This window comes from Amphibalanus amphitrite, unplaced genomic scaffold, assembly GCF_019059575.1.
Source record: "Amphibalanus amphitrite isolate SeventyFive unplaced genomic scaffold, NRLGWU_Aamphi_draft 000051F_arrow, whole genome shotgun sequence".
Lineage (NCBI taxonomy): Eukaryota > Metazoa > Arthropoda > Thecostraca > Balanomorpha > Balanidae > Amphibalanus > Amphibalanus amphitrite.
The window spans coordinates 1,372,612-1,390,389 of record NW_024881547.1 but is presented as its reverse complement, the minus strand read 5'-3'; the positions used below and the strand labels follow the sequence as shown (position 1 = coordinate 1,390,389).

The 17,778-nt window shown below is 47.7% G+C and overlaps 2 protein-coding genes across 13 annotated transcripts; one reads left to right on the top strand and one right to left on the bottom strand.

Moving 5' to 3' along the window:
* Positions 1–51: 51 nt before the first annotated feature.
* LOC122377792 (actin-related protein 6-like) lies at positions 52–3,804 on the top strand. Of its 7 annotated transcripts, none has more exons than XM_043358218.1 (2): positions 52–70; positions 1,876–3,804. In XM_043358218.1, exon 2 carries the CDS (start codon positions 1,948–1,950, stop codon positions 3,139–3,141), a length of 1,194 nt encoding a protein of 397 aa, XP_043214153.1. In that variant the 5' UTR covers positions 52–70; positions 1,876–1,947; the 3' UTR covers positions 3,142–3,804. The 7 variants fall into 7 exon arrangements, with proteins under 7 accessions (XP_043214153.1, XP_043214151.1, XP_043214154.1 ...); XM_043358216.1 differs by lacking the exon at positions 52–70 and adding an exon at positions 322–381; XM_043358219.1 differs by lacking the exon at positions 52–70 and adding an exon at positions 328–347 and having other exon boundaries at positions 1,893–3,804.
* An 86-nt stretch (positions 3,805–3,890) lies between these two features.
* On the bottom strand, positions 3,891–16,799 carry LOC122377791 (MFS-type efflux pump MSMEG_3705-like). 6 transcript variants are annotated; one of them, XM_043358209.1, is made up of 12 exons: positions 12,047–12,136; positions 11,747–11,886; positions 11,346–11,392; positions 10,663–10,936; positions 10,100–10,259; positions 9,618–9,724; positions 7,854–8,016; positions 7,135–7,354; positions 6,741–6,851; positions 6,099–6,269; positions 5,204–5,389; positions 3,891–4,845 (listed from the first exon to the last, which is right to left on the bottom strand). In XM_043358209.1, exons 2-12 carry the CDS (start codon positions 11,773–11,775, stop codon positions 4,667–4,669), a joined length of 1,647 nt encoding a protein of 548 aa, XP_043214144.1. In that variant the 5' UTR covers positions 11,776–11,886; positions 12,047–12,136; the 3' UTR covers positions 3,891–4,666. The 6 variants fall into 6 exon arrangements, with proteins under 6 accessions (XP_043214144.1, XP_043214142.1, XP_043214143.1 ...); XM_043358207.1 differs by having other exon boundaries at positions 12,077–12,122; XM_043358208.1 differs by having other exon boundaries at positions 12,040–12,112.
* Between the last annotated feature and the right edge of the window lie 979 nt (positions 16,800–17,778).

Below are 17,778 nucleotides of genomic sequence, written 5' to 3'. Positions count from 1 at the left end.
AGAAGTCTGTATGTATAGCACAACATTTTGGATCTAATTTACGTCACTATTCCGCCTAAAATAAAATCTAGCAGGTGATATTTTCTTATTTGTGGGACTATTTTTGTGAGAATTGCAAGCCTCTAAAAAAAATTACATTTTTATTTTGTTCGTGCTTCTAATTTGCACAAAAAACACATTTTTTCAAGGAAAAATGATAAAGTTCCCGAAAACTTATTACGTCATCATTTTACCAAAAAAAGATTTTAATCGTAATTGGAAATAATGGCGCATTAGAGACAAACCTGTGTTCCACATCAAACACATGGCTGATAATTTACCGTTTGCAGAAACTTCGTCAATGCATTGCATGGTGCTTCTGCAATTTTTCATCCAATTAAGGTTATTTAAAATGTGAAATTTATTTGACATTGTAAGCTTACACCTTGATCTTTATTTAATCTTCGTTTTTTGCTAAAAAATGTGTACTACTTGAAAGTATCTATCTGCTGCTGGTGCTAACAGAACAGCTATTTTTCTAAGCCGGCTATCCATGGCGTACGTATGATCACGGTATATGCGTATGATAAATGATAATGCTGTTTTTTAATATATCTGTAAGTATAGAATGTCTGAATCATTTTGTTGCCTAGGCACCTAAGCAAAATAACATTCCTGAACCTGAGCATTTCCTGGGTGCATTGCTCTGCATCAGTTATCAGTACGCTGCTGATTTTCTTTGGTGAAATTGAAATGTTCTGTTATCTATAGGTGGCACTCTGGACGCATTTATTCAAATTCAAAGTAAGCCGTGTGGTCAGGGGCAATAAATCAACCTGAAAAATTATCAAAACATTCACTTGCCTCCAAAAAGTATGATAAGTGGCAATGTCTTTAGTACTGCCAAAAAGCCGCCACAAAAAGGCACCTTGACCTATGGTTACCATCACGTAGGTATTGTGAACCATGAATTGCTGGCTGCCGCCATCACAAAATGGCATTTTAGGTTATTATTTTCTGGAAATTTTCATCCTTACCTTAATTGAAAGACAACTAATGTAACCTAACTGTATGAAACCTAACACAATGAAAATATAGGTAATTGTTTGTGGTGGTTCCTAGGCTAGGTAAGTAGGTAGGTACCATTTTTTTTTGTGTCTGCACTGAGCTTGTTGGTAATGCAGGTGCTAGTGTCTTACGATATAGTGCAAACAATACTATAAGCAGTTTATTGTTCTCACTTTTCCTGCCTGTAATGGTCTGTTTCTTCCTTGGACATTTGTATGTTGCTAGTTCCTGCAATGTTCAGGGTGGGCTAAAGGCAGCAAAGGCAGGTGTAACCATTTTCGCCAACTAGCTACTTTTCCTGCCTGTAATGGTCTGTTTCTTTCTTGGACATTTTTATTTTGCTAGTTCCTGCAATGTTCAGGGTGGGCTAAAGGCAGCAAAGGCAGGTGTAACCATTTTCGCCAACTAGCTGGAATCTGTTGTTCAATCTGGGCCTTTGCAACAGACACTACCCACTTACCTGGCATCTGAGCTGGCCTAATTTGGTCATTTGTGAAGACGTTTGAGCTTTGATAAGTATATGCTTCATGAATGTCATGATAATTAGATTTTTAGCTACCAGGGCGATGAAGTTCATGTTTTTGGTGAAATATAAACCATGAATTGCCTTATGATATTGAGGGGATTTTTCTCAAAGTTGTTACCTATTAGAAAAATGGAGACAACTTTAGGCTGTATTGTACAATGTACATTGTACATACCTCTTAAATGTTCCAATTAGAATAACATGGTGGGTTTAAGAAGTTCCTTTGCACAGTATCTTCACTGTAAAAGTCTGATACCTAGATGAATAAGTTTTTTTTCTGACACAGTGTTCTTTCATTTTAGCATATAAATCTTTGAAGCAGATGAATGTGACATGACCAGCTGGCTGTAATCAAGAAGTGAACACTATTCACCATGACTGCATCCGGGACCCTTGTGTTGGACAATGGTGCCTCCCTTCTCAAGGCTGGACTGGCCTCGCACAAGGACCCTCTCGTCATGCCCAATGCCATCATGAAGGCAAAGAGCGAGCGGCGTCGGCCGTTCATCGGCAACCAGATCGACGAGTGTCGCGACGCCAGCGGCCTCTTCTACATCCTAGGCTTCCAGAAGGGCTACCTGGTCAACTGGGACGTGCAGAAGACTGTGTGGGACCACGTCTTTGGCAAGGACTGCCTGGGTCTGAACCTGAGCCGACTGAACGTGGTGGTGACGGAGCCGTTCTTCAACTTCCGCTCGGTGCAGGAGGCTATGAGTGAGATGATGTTCGAGGAGTACGACGTGGCGGGCCTGCTGCGCGCCAACGCCGGCGACCTGTGCGTGGCCGCCGAGCCGGCGCGGCCCGATAACCTCTGCTGCCTGCTAGTGGACGCCGGCTACAGCTTCACCCACGTGGTGCCCTATATCCAGGGCAAGAAGCGCCGGGAGGCTATCCGCAGGATCGACGTCGGCGGCAAGGTGCTGACCAACCACCTGAAGGAGATCATCTCCTACCGGCAGCTGCACGTCATGGACGAGACGTACGTCATGAACCAGCTCAAGGAGGACTGCTGCTTCGTCAGCCAGGACTGGCGGCGCGACATGAAGCAGGCCGCCCTACCGCCGGCCGACAACCCCATCCTGCGCCACTACGTGCTACCTGACTTCACCAGCCTGCGGCGCGGCTACATGAAGCCGCGCGACTCGGCCGCCGCGCCGGCCGCCGAGGGCGAGCAATTGATCCGGCTCACCAACGAACGGTTCTCCGTTCCGGAGCTGCTCTTCCACCCCTCGGACGTCGGCATCCAACAGATGGGCATCCCAGAGGCGATCGTCGAGGCGGTGTCGGCGTGCCCGCCCGAAACGTGGCCGCACCTGTACCGCAACATCCGACTGGTGGGCGGCAGCAGCCGCTTCCCCGGCTTCAGGGACCGCGTGTACGCAGAGGTGCGCGCCCTGGCGCCCGACGAGCTGCCAGTGAAGGTCACCCAGCCCGAGGACCCGGTGACGTGCGCGTGGCGCGCTGGCGCCAAACTGGCCGGAGAATCCCGGTTCAGTAGCCGGCTGGTGACCCGAGCCCAGTGGGAGGAGCACGGCTTCAATATCTGCTTGGACACGTTTGATGTGTGACGTCCGTCTGTTCGAAATGACTGCTCTGATGTGTGGTGTGTGGTGGACGAGCATGCATTGGTGACGAGACAAGGGCCCCAGTCACGCGCTCCGCCGAACCTGGGCAATCTGAGTGAGTTGGCGCTTTTGCGAACGGTGCGTGAGCGCATCACGCGCTGTGTGGCGCGTCATCCGGTGCGCGGCGACCTCGAGTGTCCGCTCGCGTGATAATTCGGCGTCTCTTCGCGCGTCTCGAGTGGATTGTCGCAGGTCGAGGGTCGTATCTCGCTCACTGCCACTCGATTGCGGATCTCGAGTTTGTCACGTGTTTTCATAGCTCATACCACTTCATCGCCGGACATGGAATCACGTGTTGTCGGACCGTACCGTCATCATCGAATGTGGACATCAGCCATGTGCCGGAAGGTTGGCACGTGTTGCCTCGTGCCTCAGCTGGGGCAGCACGTGGATGTCGTGAGTGACTCGCATCATAATATCTGCTGCTCTAGTATCCCGGCCAGCACTTCGGAGAAATGATGGGCCCTGCTGACGTTGAACGGGAAGCCGCTCATTCCACTGTGACATACTGGTATTTTTACCATCATACTGTGTCGTTTTGTAATGAAACATTGTTAAAAACGTTTGTCATTTCGGCTCGAACTGAATAGATGCATGATCAACAGATGTCCTGTTCATCGCTCGATTAGGTACTCGTCACATTGCGGTGGTCTAACGTTGACACAAGCCATAATTTGAAGTTTAAACACAAGTAAATTCCATACATGTATTCTATAATCACAATATAGAGGATATATAATATGGTAACGCGCAACAATGATATAACAATACTGTAAATATATGTGTGTCGGGTTATCACCGCCCACCTGATTCGAATGCGGCTAGCATTGCACATCCAGAGCGGCTGGCCATGCATGAGCAGGTGTTTGTGATGCACAGTGAACACAGTTGCAAGCATTGCACACTCTCGCATGTAAAGCATACAGCACAGCTCACCAGCCGAACACAGCGTACATCGCAATACCCATTGCACTGCGTTCGACATTGCCGCGTAAAGCAACGAACACACATGAACACTGCTGGCGCAAAACGCGCGTCACAGAAAAGTCCAATGTAAAACTGAAGCCATGAGTATGGGACTGCCAACCAGTCAATACGAGGTCAGTACAGCCAACATATAGCTAACCGACTTGCTAACGTAAACGGGAGTAACAAGAGCTTTCAAGCAAACATCGAACGGGAGCAGGTTACAAAGTAAAACAAAGAACCGATAAGCCGGACATGGTCTGTCGGTGTACTGTTTTAGTTCAGTTGCATTCCACGGGCTAGGCTTCATGCCTAGCGTTTGAGACCTTTGGTTCAATCTGACCAACGAGCCTTCTATCTTCACCACAGGTACAGAACGGGGCGCCGCATCCCTAACAATCGCCTAATTCACATGTAAGCTGATACATTGACGTACATCACATCTCCCGCCGTCCCCCTCGCCCCCATATCAGTGAGCGCTCTCTGCGGTCCCTTCAGTCGCTCACGTCTCCTCTGCGGTCGGTTCGTATCCCTCGTTGGACTCGCCATCCTTCTGGATGGATCCGGCGCGAGCGGACTCCTCCTGAGCGATCCGCAGGTCACGGCGCAGCGAGATCAGTGCCAGCAGATAGAGCAGCGCGCCCAGGATGTACTCGCCAGGGTAGAACAGGTACAGCGTGTCTACAGGAGGAGAGAGGGTTACTCAGAATATGGCGTAGAAAACAGCGCGATCAGAAAGACTGCTGGGTAGCTCATTGATGCTCGTGCCTACTGGCAGCACAACGGGAGGTTATTATCTTCGTAGAAATAGGAGTGTGGCCATAACTCATAAATTTGAGCATTACTAACCTCCACAAAGCCTCGTCTAGACTCAACAGTTTTCTCTGATCCTCTCGCCTCCCCCTCCCCTCCCTCCCATAGTCCTCAATGTTCACTTAACCTGTCACTGCGTCCCACACCGGGAGTTCTGACCACACCATCCTCTCCCCCTCTCCGCACGCCCCCGCGGCCGTCAGGGCCGCTCCGCCGGCCAACCTACCTCGGAGCGCGTCGATCTCAGAGTTGCCGGCGTTCTTGAAGGCCTGCTTGACGGGGTCGACCAGCAGCGGCATGTTGCCGCCGACGTTCGAGATGACGAAGAAATAGAAGGCGACGGCGGCCGTGCGGATCTCGGCCGGCACCAGCTCCACGAGAACGGCCAGCGTGATCGGAATCCACATCTCACCTAAGGAGAGGGCGGGTGGGAATCAGTAGAGGAACAAAGACACGGGACAAACAGAACAGATGCGTGGACCGGGGACGTCATCAATGCCTGTCGTCAGCCTAGTCAGGAGCATGACAAAAAGGGCTCATGATAAACTCATGAAAAATTCGGTTAGGGTTGCAGAAAGAAGCATATGTTTGTGATTAACGCCAACGGGGAAAATTAGACCGTCTGGCTGCACAACAACGAATTTTCCATGATCTTCAAGGAAACAGCTCCACACCTATAACCCCGACACCCAAGCAAGTAAAACCCGAACACTCATGAAGAAGCTTGCCCGAGACGACATGACAAGGCTCTACCGGGGTGACTCACCAATAATGTAGATGAGGATCAGGATGATGTAGGCACTACTCACCGATGTAGGCATGGGTGAGACTCATGTGGTCTTGACTCACCAATAATGCAGACGGGGATGAGGCTGATGTAGGCCCAGGGCGGCTCGACTCGCCGATAATGTAGACGGGGATGGGGATGATGTAGGCTCGACTCACCGATGCAGACGTGGATGAGACTCATGTGGTCTTGACTCACCGATAATGTAGACGGGGATGAGGCTGATGTAGGCCCAGGGCGGCTCGACTCGCCGATAATGTAGACGGGGATGGGGATGATGTAGGCTCGACTCACCGATGCAGACGTGGATGAGACTCATGTGGTCTTGACTCACCGATAATGTAGACGGGGATGAGGCTGATGTAGGCCCAGGGCGGCTCGACGAACAGCACGCAGAAGACGAACGGTGCCGCCAGCAGTTGGCTGATGATGATAACCCAGACGCGGCCGTGGGGGCCGACCCGGCTCACCACCCGGTCAGAGATGAAACCGCCAAACACCACACCTGTACGAGAGGTCACACGTCAGATCAGGCCGGGGCAACGGGGATAGGAGGAGCATGTTAGATGGGAGCAGCTGGGGAGTTGGTGGGGCGCAAATATTACGTGAAATAACTAATGAGACATATTACCAAGACAGGAATCTACCAGTGTTGCCGAGATCCTACCATAGCAATGAAGATATCGAAATCAAATGACAACACACATACGATTCCATGAACACTATTGTGCACTGCGCTCCGTGGAAATTATAAATTAATAACAAAACGACGAGGGGAAATTGCTGTTTACAGAAAAAAAAGACAGACCTGCCGTCCAAAGGCAAAACCGCATATGTCGGGTCAGGTCATGAACCGACATATGCGTTTTTGCCTTTGGACGGCAGCGACTCTCATTTAACAGTTGAAGTAAGCCCTATAGAAACGTTGCAGTGTCTCCTAGGCCGCCACTGCAGCCCTGAATCCTGCGCCACTGACCGATGGAGCCGGCGACCAGCGGGATCCAGGACATGTAGGCGCCGATCTGGGTGGACGTCTGCCCAATGCCCTCGAAGAACGTCTGCGTGCTGTACGACCACACGTACCCGGCTGCACGTTGGAGGGAAGGAGTAAAGTCAGTATCAACGGAAGTTACGGAGTGAAAACAGCGCTGCGGATAAATTGAATATTTCAATGACATAACAGCCTACGGAAAATAAATCATTCCCCAATAATTTAGATATTTTGGGATACGTTGTTGAAACTTTGAAGTCCCATCAAATATTAAAAAAGATCCAATAAACCATGTAGCGTTCGCAATCGTCAAGCAACTGCGAGTCACAACCAGATCCCTCCCTCTCCCCAACAGAGCCGCTCCTCTCTCGCCACCCACCGGCGTTCCTGATGGCGCCAGCAAAGCAGAGCAGGAACAGCGACGGTCGGAAGAAGAGCCGCATCATCTCTGGCAGACGCTGAACGAAGGTCTTCTGGCGCGCCGCGGCGCGGCTCTCGTCAGTCACACCGGCCCGCTGCGGCTCCTTCATTGTGAAGATCATCAGGATGCCGAGCAGGATACCGGGCCCGCCGGAGATGAAGTAGGACCACCGCCAGCCCTGTCCACACAGAAGGGGAGTTAAGACACGGAATGAGAAACACGGAGACCGGTGTGGGGTGGCGCAAATGCTAACAGAGGTCAGCTGTCTGATCGTTGTAGACCTTGGACCACTTTTGGCACTTCTTGGCGTTGTTAAAACTGCAACTCAATACTGTGATCCCTTTTTTACACCAAAACAATTCTGTTGAATGTACCTGCGACAACACCCGTGATCAAAATACAAGGAAATGAAATAAATTTAAAATTACCCACCCAATATTATCGTATTCAAGGATAACATAAAACCTACGAAATGCCCTACAAGCAGCTAGTATTTGTTGATTCAAAGTCCATCGCATGTCGATTGTCGGGTGATTCAAATATACTAGCAGCAAATGGCATAGCTTTCTTTCCATATGCTTCATGCCATCCAACTGACTGACCATATCCATATTCATGATGTTGAGAAGCTAATTAGCCATGTCATCGCTCGCCATATAATTGAACAGCCGACTAACCATGTCCATGATGTTGGCATCCGTGATGAAGTTGCCGATGGCATAGGCCATGGAGTAGCCGAAGTAGATGCCCCAGTTGTAGACGCCCAGCGCAGTGCCTCGCAGCTCGGGGATAAAGTAGTCGGCCAGCAGCGAGGTGGCGAACGGCGTGCAGCCGGCCTCTCTGGGGACGGGAAGACACGGACGGGGTCATGGCTGGCGCACAGATATCGCGAACAGAGGAGGAACAGGGTCGCCTCTCCGGTGGATTGTTACAGCTACAGGACTACTATGTAGATTACAGGCCACTTATTACATGAAGAAATAATACTGATGGTGTCATTCAAGGAGGTGCAGCGAAGTCACAAACTGGCTGAGCTAGAAACTCTGACTAAATGACACTGGGTCGATAACACGACGCGAACAATATAAAGACCTTCCACTGAATCTACATCGACGTTGAGCGAAGTAAGTAGTCAAATACATCTCAAGTGTTTTAAAGATACCGTTCATTTCACAATGGTTTGAACGTAAAATATGTCATAAAGTAGGAATGGAGTGGCTGGAACGAAAGACCGATGAACCGAAGGAGACTGAACCGGTCAAACTGATCACCTCTTAAATTTATTCGAAGAATTATCAGTGCGGAAAGAAAAACCGACGTCTAGGTCGATAAGATTTTTGGTCGATGTCATTAACACTTCGATTTCCAGTTTCTACAGTCATTCGTTAGATATCGTGAAGATCAGCAGAGAGCAGGGACGATAAATTATTTGCCTGTCTGAAGCTGAGACTCGTTACGTAACTACTGAAGCCGACAGGTTACATAACAAGCAATCCTTAAAATAGCAGCCAAATGCAGGTCAAATAAGAATACACTAATACAAATGATCAACCAGCAACAATATATATGGGCTTTGCCATTTTATGTTGACAGTTTTATGGCGGCGCATTGAAGTGCATACCTAACCATTGCATAACTGCACTAAGTACATACTGTATAATTCCACTAGCTCAGACTAGTACAATGTCTACGTCCCCTGAAATTACCGAGTTCAAATTGACCCGTCACGGTACACAGAGGCCTATCGAGAGGGAGGCACTTGACCCAGCTGTCGATCGGCCGGCCTTGCCCGTATCTGAGAGCGTGGTACACCTCTGTGACGCTCCGACACCCGCCCTCGCCGTCAAGGGCTCTCCTCGGCCGAGCACATGCGATAGCTACCCACTACACGGCAGCGTGTTTCCCGGATTATGGCGACCCAGGAGACAGTCAAATAATGGCCAGTCAGCGTGCTCCAGACCAACGGCCTGTTCAGCTAGTCATGGTCCTGGCTATAGTTACCGGCGGAAAGCGCGTGCCCCAGGACACCACTGACCTCTGCGCCCCCGCCCCCGAGCGTCCCGTCCGAACACGCGCCAGAGCCACTATCAGACGCTGTGGCGCCATCAGGGTACGACGCACAGCAGCCGCCACTCAACGAGACAAGGCCGGGGTGGCTGCACTGAGCCGCACGGGGTTCCACGTGCATCTGGCACGAGACGGCGGTGTGCATCACATCACATATTGCACAATGTACTTTCAAACATATAATCGGATAGAGACTCCGTAATACAGAATAACACCAAACCATATCGACATTACTAAAAACTTTTTTACAGTTTCAAAGCAGTAAAAAAAAATCATAATAGTGAAAAGAAATCATCACTTGGTCATCAAACTGCGCCTCAACGGAGAATATGGCAGTGCGTGGCCGTTGACATGCGTCGTGCCTGTGCACTCACCCGAATCCGATGCCGAATCGAAGCACAGCCAGTTCCCAGTACTCCTCGGCGAAGCCAGTCAGGAACGTACAGGTGGACCAGAGGATGAGCGCTCCGGCCAGCAGCAGCTGCGGGAAACAAACGGGGACGGGAACAGTGAGTTAGTGAGTGGTGAGTGAACGAGCGAATGGATAAACGAATGAACGATAAATGAATATGTGACTGATTGACTGAGTGAATGAATACTAGAATGAATTAATAAATAAATGAATAAATAAATATGCAAAAGAATGAATGGGTGGACGAAGCAATGGATAAATTAATGAATAAAGTAACCCATAAGCGAACTAAGAAGCGAACAACCTAATAAATGACTAAGATTTCGAAGGAAACAATCGCTTAACGTTATTTCTGTACCACTTGTAATGCAGCAGTAGCCTAGCGCCTCCACCATTGCGCACAGATCGCCCTCTGCTCCCGGCAGGCCCTGCGCTTTCGCGTACCTTTCTGTTGTAGAGATCGGCGGCCAGGCCCATGGGGATGCCGGCGAACGTGTAGATCAGGATGAACACGGGCCCGGCCAGCAGGTTGTACTCGGTTCCGGTGCCCGTGTAGTCCCACTTGCAGCCGTGGTGGCCGTCGGCGTCAACGAAGCTCGTGCAGCTGCGGGAAAGGAATGGCACATTCAGAAACGTGAGAAAGACCGTCTCCGATATCGATGGAATGTTTGGAAACATAGGACCCGCGGCTGCAGCCAAAGATCAGTCTATTTGACTCTTGTGCATGAAAGTGTTTTTTTGTTTTTAAACGGTTTGCATAACAGTGCCTTTAAACCCCAGTTAAAATTACGATCAGACATTCCAAAGACAAATTCAGTCTTAAAGTAAATACATAATCTCCTGAAATGAATGTAGATTGTAGTCTGTAGATGCATTCAGGAAGCATGTAGATGCATGTAAATCGCCGTTTCAGCTGGCCGACCCGTGACCAATACGCACAGTCCCCCTTTCTGTGCGACTCATGTCGTCTCAGTTACACCTCCCCCGTTCCTCTCCGTGCGACTCACGTCGTCTCCGTGGTGATGGCCGTGCAGTTGCCGTCCTCCAGAGTCGACTTGACCGTCTCATTGAGCAGGCAGCCCTTGTCGCCAAACTCGATCTCCTGCGCCGATGGCCGCGCAACAATGGCCAGCATGTAGCGATCCAGCTGGTTGAGCAGGTAGGTGAGAAGCAACAGCAGCAGCACGTACAGGCTGTAGCCGGAGGAGCGCAGCAGGCCGCGCAGACCGGTGGGCGCCGCTGCGGCGGGCGCGCCACCCTGCTCACCATCATGCAGCTCATCTGTCGGTCGGAGGGGGCAGTGGAGCTGTGAGTGGTGGTCACTGGGCAACACTGGCTAAGAGGGTGGGTAGTGGGAAAAATAATCCATATCCAAAACAGGACTGCAACATCATACTGCAACAGGAATGCAGCAGATATGGGTGCACTAGCACTTACATGGTAATCTTGGTATTTGGGTGGAAATATGGTGATCGATGAATTGAGAAGATTTGTGAGTCAGTAACTGATGTAAAGGTAAATCAAAACATTATGGGCATCTAAAATGACAAGCAGTTGCCAAATTCTAACAACTATTGCCTTATTATGTATTGCTACATTGCACACTAATAATATATTCATGTCCAGCTAGTAACATATAAGAATAATTAGAAGACCAAATAAGACAATGGACCAAGCCCTCAAAAATTACCTCGCAGTAGTGGCTGTCTTTCATCATTTGATGACTGTGCTCGGTACCTTGAATATACACATTTCAATCAACAAACTAGCCTCCTCAGAATCAGTAGCTACAAGAAACCACTTGGTGCCAATTTGAAAGGTACAATAAGAATTAATTAAATAAGCACACTTCTTATATTTCTTGAAATGCCAGACTATAGTTGAACATATTTATCAAAACTTTCCCCCTCAGCGTCACTTAAGGACTTCCAAGTAATGAAAGGTTATTAGAATAGCTTTATCTTATCCAAAGAGAACATTCAGTCAGGAAGAAGCTTGAGCGTCGTGAAACATCAGCTATTAAAATGGTAGTACGAGGACAGCCATTTGTTGAAAAGAATAGCAATCATACACATACAACATAGCACACACCTTCTCCTTTTAGTGTTTTGATTAGACATGATTTCTCCTCAACATCAAAATCAATAATAAGATAACTTCAACTGGTATACTATGGATTATGGTATACCTAATCTACAGTTTTAAAGAAAAGAATAATTCTGAAAAGGAATCTGCAAATAACAAAAAAAAAATCAGAGATCAAAACTGAAGGACATTGTTCAATATGTATTACATAATTTCATTACAGTAAAAGTAGAATGAAACGATTCAGATTAATTCCTTGAAAAAGTTTCAAGTTGAGGTCATATAAAGGTGATTTGAACCGGTAACTTGAACTAGCAGTAGGCTCTTGTTTCACACTGCCTATTATGCATGTATTGAATGTTAATTAGGAGTGGCTGATCTCAAAAAATTGTCAGCAACGACTGAGACGGGCCGATCGGGGGCCTTTTTTTTTTTTTTTTTTTTTTTTTTTAGTGGCCCTAACTTACGTTACCGGCCTCGCGAGGAGGGCGGCGACCTAACTACGCCGCGCAAAACAAACCGGCCGTCCTAACTAAGACCGGTGGCCACTTTTACAGCAAGACAACATGGGAAAACCCATATCCATGTACTATGCCATGAATATGGGAAAAAACCCATGAATTTACGTTAAGACACATAAATGACAGTGAAACTTACCGGTAAATTGATGTTTGTGAAGGGAGGGAAGGAGGAAGTTTGTGAATGGTAAGGTTACGAGAGTTTGATGACAGGAATGGTTTGAAGAGTGGGGGATATGTCGCTGGGAGGGATGGGGTTTGTGAATGTTTAAGCGTCACGATGAAAGGAATGGTTTGGAGGATGAAAAATTGAAAAATGAAACTAAAGCGACTACATAAACCATTTGGATGCATAATTTTGACTAGTGTTCAACCGTAAGCCGCCACTCACAGCTTCGTAACATGTTGCGAAGATTTGTATAAGATATAATGTGCTTATTAGCCGTTTTCATGACGGCCATCTGGTAATCTTGATCTGGTACTCACCGACGGCCATCTGGTGCAGATTACTGATTAGGTGCATATTTGGTCAGATTTGGTCAGATTAGGTTCAGTGCATTTTAAGCAAATTTAGCAGTTTGGATTGCACAGATGCTTATATATACCATAACCTCATTTTTCAGCTCAGGTATCAGATATTATTTTCTGAAATAAGTTCATGATACGAATATTAAATATATTTATTGTAAAAGATATTTCGTGCAAATTTGATCAAATTAGGTTCATTCGCCAGATAACCCGTCGTGAAAACGGCTATTATTTATTACACTCTGTAGGTACATACTTTTACATTTAGGTACTGGCAGGTAATGAGCGATAACGTGATGCATCCGTTAGGTATTTCGTTGACATCTACCAATTATTATCCAAATCATAAATATGTTCAATATGGGCTCCGGTCGACCACGGCGGAAAAGTTTTGTTCATACTTCTTAGTATCCTAGTATAACTATTGTCTATTCTATTTTATATGTACTATATATGTACAGGGTGTCCCAGAAGTCTTGAAGCTTTTTATTTTTGTCGTGTGACCTTGCTATGCCACCGATTAAGGCAAATGACGCCTCAAACGAAAGAGAATGAACTGAAATTTTGTATTTTCATGCGTAGAGCACCACTTTAGTCAGGTCGCCCCCGTTGTGAGTCGCACAAGATTGAGCACGAGAGATCACGTTCTTCGCTGCCGCCAAGATCTCCCGGTTTGCGAAACACCGGTGTCGCCATGCCCGTTTCTGGTCAGCTTCAGAGCCTTATTTCATGAAGCGAGCCAGCTGCCAGGAAACAGAGTATTGGATCTCCGAGAAAACATTAGCAACATACTGATCAGAAAGTCTCCTGACATGTTTGCACGCATCCATTACGGAAATAAGGTTCACCTGCTTGAGCAGTGAGCACGCTAAGCAACAGCCCGTTGTAATCCTTTGATTCGTCGCATTATTATGGGGCTAAAATAAATATCAACCCGTCGGAAATATATGTAGCTAATATTATGTCGCTCGCTTCAGGGAATAAGACTCTGAAGTTGACAAGAAACGGGCATGGCAACACCGGTGTTTCGCAAACCGGGAGATCTTGGCGGCAGCGAAGAACGTGATCACTCGTGCTCAATCATGTGCGACTCACAACGGGGGCCATCTGACTAAAGTGGTGCTCTACGCATGAAAATACAAAATTTTAGTTCTTTCTCTTTCGTTTGAGGCATGGTTCGCCTTAATCGGTGGCATAGCAAGGTCACACGACAAAAATAAAAAAGCTTCAAGACTTCTGGGACACCCTGTAGGTACAGGGTGACACAAAAAAAGCGGTCATCACCAAAATTCGAATAACTTCGGAAGTTTCATTCAGATCATCACCAAACTTCGGCCACTTAAGGTCACACCTATGTAGCATACATCCACCAAGTTTCAAGTCTTCACTACGAATACTTTTAGTACAGTGTGTGTTTTACGGACGCTCCACAATGTGCTCCAGGTGAGCGCCCCGGCGCTGCAGGGCGTAGGCACACCTGCATCCGGCGGGCAAAGCTGCCGATAACCCGATAAGAATAACGTTTCAGGGGTAGCACACTTCCTGAGCACTGTCTCCAGAGGCCATTGCACTCTGTAAAGTGCACAGCCATCGGGTTATCGACAACTTTACCCGCCGGATGCAAGTGTGCCTACGCCCTGCAGCGCCGTGGCGCTCACCTGGAGCACATTGTGGAGCGTCAGTAAAACACATACTGTACTAAAAGTATTCGTAGTGAAGACTTGAAACTTGGTGGATGTATGCTACATAGGTGTGACCTTAAGTGGCCGAAGTTTGGTGATGATCTGAATAAAACTTTCGAAGTTATTCGAAATTTGGTGATGACCTTTTTTTTGTGTCACCCTGTACTATAGGTCCACTCAACCGAAGGACCAACAAGCCGATACCTTACTCATACACTTGTGACAAAGAGAGGATAATAACACATGAGACACTTGTTTATAATGTGTGTCTAAATACAGTTGCCACTTGTTATGCTTGTAGAATAGGTACGGTACAAGCGATCGCTATAGACCCACACGTATAGTATAGGCATAGGGCATGCTCTGTCGAACATGCATGAACAATGTACAGCATGCCTACCTATAGGTAGTGGGTATAGGTATGATATGAGCATATTTTAAAGAAGCATTTAGAAACTAACAATTAAATTAACAGCATAAGCTATTAGTCGAAACGCAATAATAACATTTAAAGCTCATCTATCTATCTATCTATCTATCTATCTATCTATCTACCTATTTCCCAGTTTTTCGTAAAATCGTGGTTTATAGATAAATTATTTGTAGATTCCTATTTCGCTAAGCCCGCGCCCGGGGGTTGTTTCAACAACACCCTTGCGGTTTTTGGCACACCTTATCATACATCTTTTTTTGCACAATGTAGTAAAAAATTCAGACCAAGGTCTCTCAAGTCTCAACGTCAGGTCAACAGGTCATGTCAACGAAGTGACCTCACCTAAGCTAACATGACACACTGAACCGGAAAATGTTACCCGTAACCTCTCCTTATGTCCTTGATGTCATCTCAGGTCAAGAGAGGGGATGAATCAAAAGATTATTAGTTTATCATAAAATTATGTTTTTTTAGCTAATCTTCTGATAGAGGCATGCTAGAGCGGTGAAAACAACTTAGATATTTTCAGCTCGACGATACGGATCGACTAATGTGCAGCACGACATTTTCTTTTCCGGCCAGGTCAATGTTCTGAGGTCAAATTTTTCAGTTGACCTTTCAAAGTCATATTACAGTTCATTGGATGCGTCTCGACGAGAGGAATACGATGCTAGCAGAGTAAGCTCGTGGCATATTCTGATTGAAAAGCTATTGCAGAAAAACTGTTTTCGTAAAAACGTCTATTTTGGCAGTTTTTGCTCCCTGTGGGCTAAACCGCTGACCTTAGGTCAAATCTGAGGACATGCTGGCAAAAGAGCGGCTTTTCCGCGGCGCTGTAGCACAATGTATTGTTCCGGTATTATGCTCCAATTTCTCGAGCATTAGCGAAGTTTGACCTGGAAATTAGCGAAATTTTACCTTCGGTAACCTGTGCATGACATTTGACCTTGCGCCATACACACAAATAAAGATGTAATTCGCTGCCAAGGCCGTAAAACTGGAGGTCCGCTGCCAACGATCCGTCGCGCCTTTCACACGATTAGACAGTAGACAGGCCAAAGCGCCGCCGCTGGCCAATCGGAGACCCAAGAGAGTAGCACGAGTACTTCTACACAGCACCACCTAAACATGGGCGATAGTTAGCATGGTTCATATACAGCGTGTTTATTATCTCGTTCACGCGGCCCGTGTCTTGTATCAAGCACATGCCACTTTTGCTTACTGTATATGTTTATAGTTATCATGCGGCTTATCGCCCTACAGGCACCGCAAGGCGCAATGTGCACAGATCAAAGTGCAGGACACCAGCCGTATGTGTCTCGAACCCCGGAGGGCTTTTCAGCAATCAGAAGTAACATTATACGGGACAAAACAATTTACGTAGGTGGGTATCAGGTATGTGCCCCGTTTCATCACATGGAGCTAAAATATACTAATTACGTTTCAAGAAGGATTCAAGCTGCCAATTCACTTGAATGTATTAGGTATTTGCTAATGTCCATCAACTGGGTAACTAAGGCTGGTATTGCTTGACCTTAATTCTATGCCGCTGGTTTTGGAAAAGTGGCCAGGCTTCGGGACCCCGAACCACCAATTCGGGTCCTGGACCTGATGAAGCTGAGATTCACGTGTATATGTACGACCATAGTTTCAAAGCGTGCTGACATCACCTACCGAGCTTGAGAGAGTCCTTCTTTTCCGACATGATGCCGCCAGTAACACGGTCTTCAGTTCAGCGGCAGGTCAGGTGCAGGTCAGCGGCAGGTCAGCAGAAGGTCAGCGGCAGGTCAGCGCCAAGTCGGAGTCCCGGCGGCTGATCAGCGAACTCGGCGTCTTGGGGCCGACGGGATCGTGACTTCACCCTGCCCCGATCACCGTCCGACTGCACAGCGCTCTGAGAAGTGCCGGACGGCTCCGCAGTCGGCGGCGGGGATGGCAGGGGGGAGGGGGTCGGCAGATAGGGACGGTGTCACCGGCCTCACTGGCGGCACGGAAGGTTCGAACGGCACGAGAGCAGTGCAAACGCAGGAACGCACTTCTAGGCGGTCATTGAGATATTTAAATGAACTTAAAGAATGACAAATCACGGGCACGAAGGCCAAGCGCCGTCGGGAACATTCAAAAATGGCATATCCGGTGAGGTGGATGTCTCGTTCACCTAGCCGGCGAGGCCACACAGAGATCAGATTGGGTCACATGTGGAGTGCCGATTGGAGGGGGACTAGCGTGACCGTTGAACTATAAACGCACGACATCGTAAATGCGTTCAGATATGGATGATGGAAAAGACAACTTGTCGAGTCATGGCTGGTTGTGGAAGTCAGTCTTCAAAACTATGCCTACCTAGTACCTACCTATACAAACGTACCATCACTTGCGAGCTAAAAGCACTGTAAATGTATTTTTTTTCCGGACTTCAACGATTTGCCTTCTGGTGTCCTCAGAGAACCCTCTGTTGAGAGCCCCCTATCGACCTCTGTTGACTTTAGACGACCCCTTGTTTAACCTCAGAGGCCCGCTATAAGCCTTTGAGGATCTTTTGTTGTCCTCAGAATTGGCACTCTTTGTTCTCATAAGGCCGTCTGCATGACCTCAGAGGAACTTCTGCTTCCGAGGGCTCTCTGTTTGCATCGGAGGATCCTCTGCTGACCTCAGAGGACCCTCGGTTGTTGACCTGAGGAGTCAGGACCCTTTCAGGGCCTGAGGTTCCACAGATTTCTCTTTAAGCCAAACCGCGCCCCGTTAGACTATTTCCGGACCCTGCCACCCGTTGGGGGAGGGGAGGCGTTTTGCTCCCTCCCCCCCAAAGGTCTCGGAAAGTCACCGAACGATTTTCAAAATTCCAAAAGCGTTCGTGTGACCAAATGTCATTGACCT

Excerpts from the sequence above, each read along its gene's own strand:
- LOC122377792 (XM_043358218.1), top strand. The coding sequence starts at position 1,948 with ATGACTGCATCCGGGACCCTTGTGTTGGACAATGGTGCCTCCCTTCTC.
- LOC122377791 (XM_043358206.1), bottom strand. The coding sequence starts at position 11,775 with ATGTCTAATCAAAACACTAAAAGGAGAAG. Across the intron at positions 9,725-10,099 it reads CCGATCTCTACAACAGAAAG|CTGCTGCTGGCCGGAGCGCT; the intron begins GTACGCGAAAGC and ends TGTTTCCCGCAG. Across the intron at positions 5,390-6,098 it reads CATCCCCGTCTACATTATCG|GTGAGATGTGGATTCCGATC; the intron begins GTGAGTCAAGAC and ends CCCTCTCCTTAG.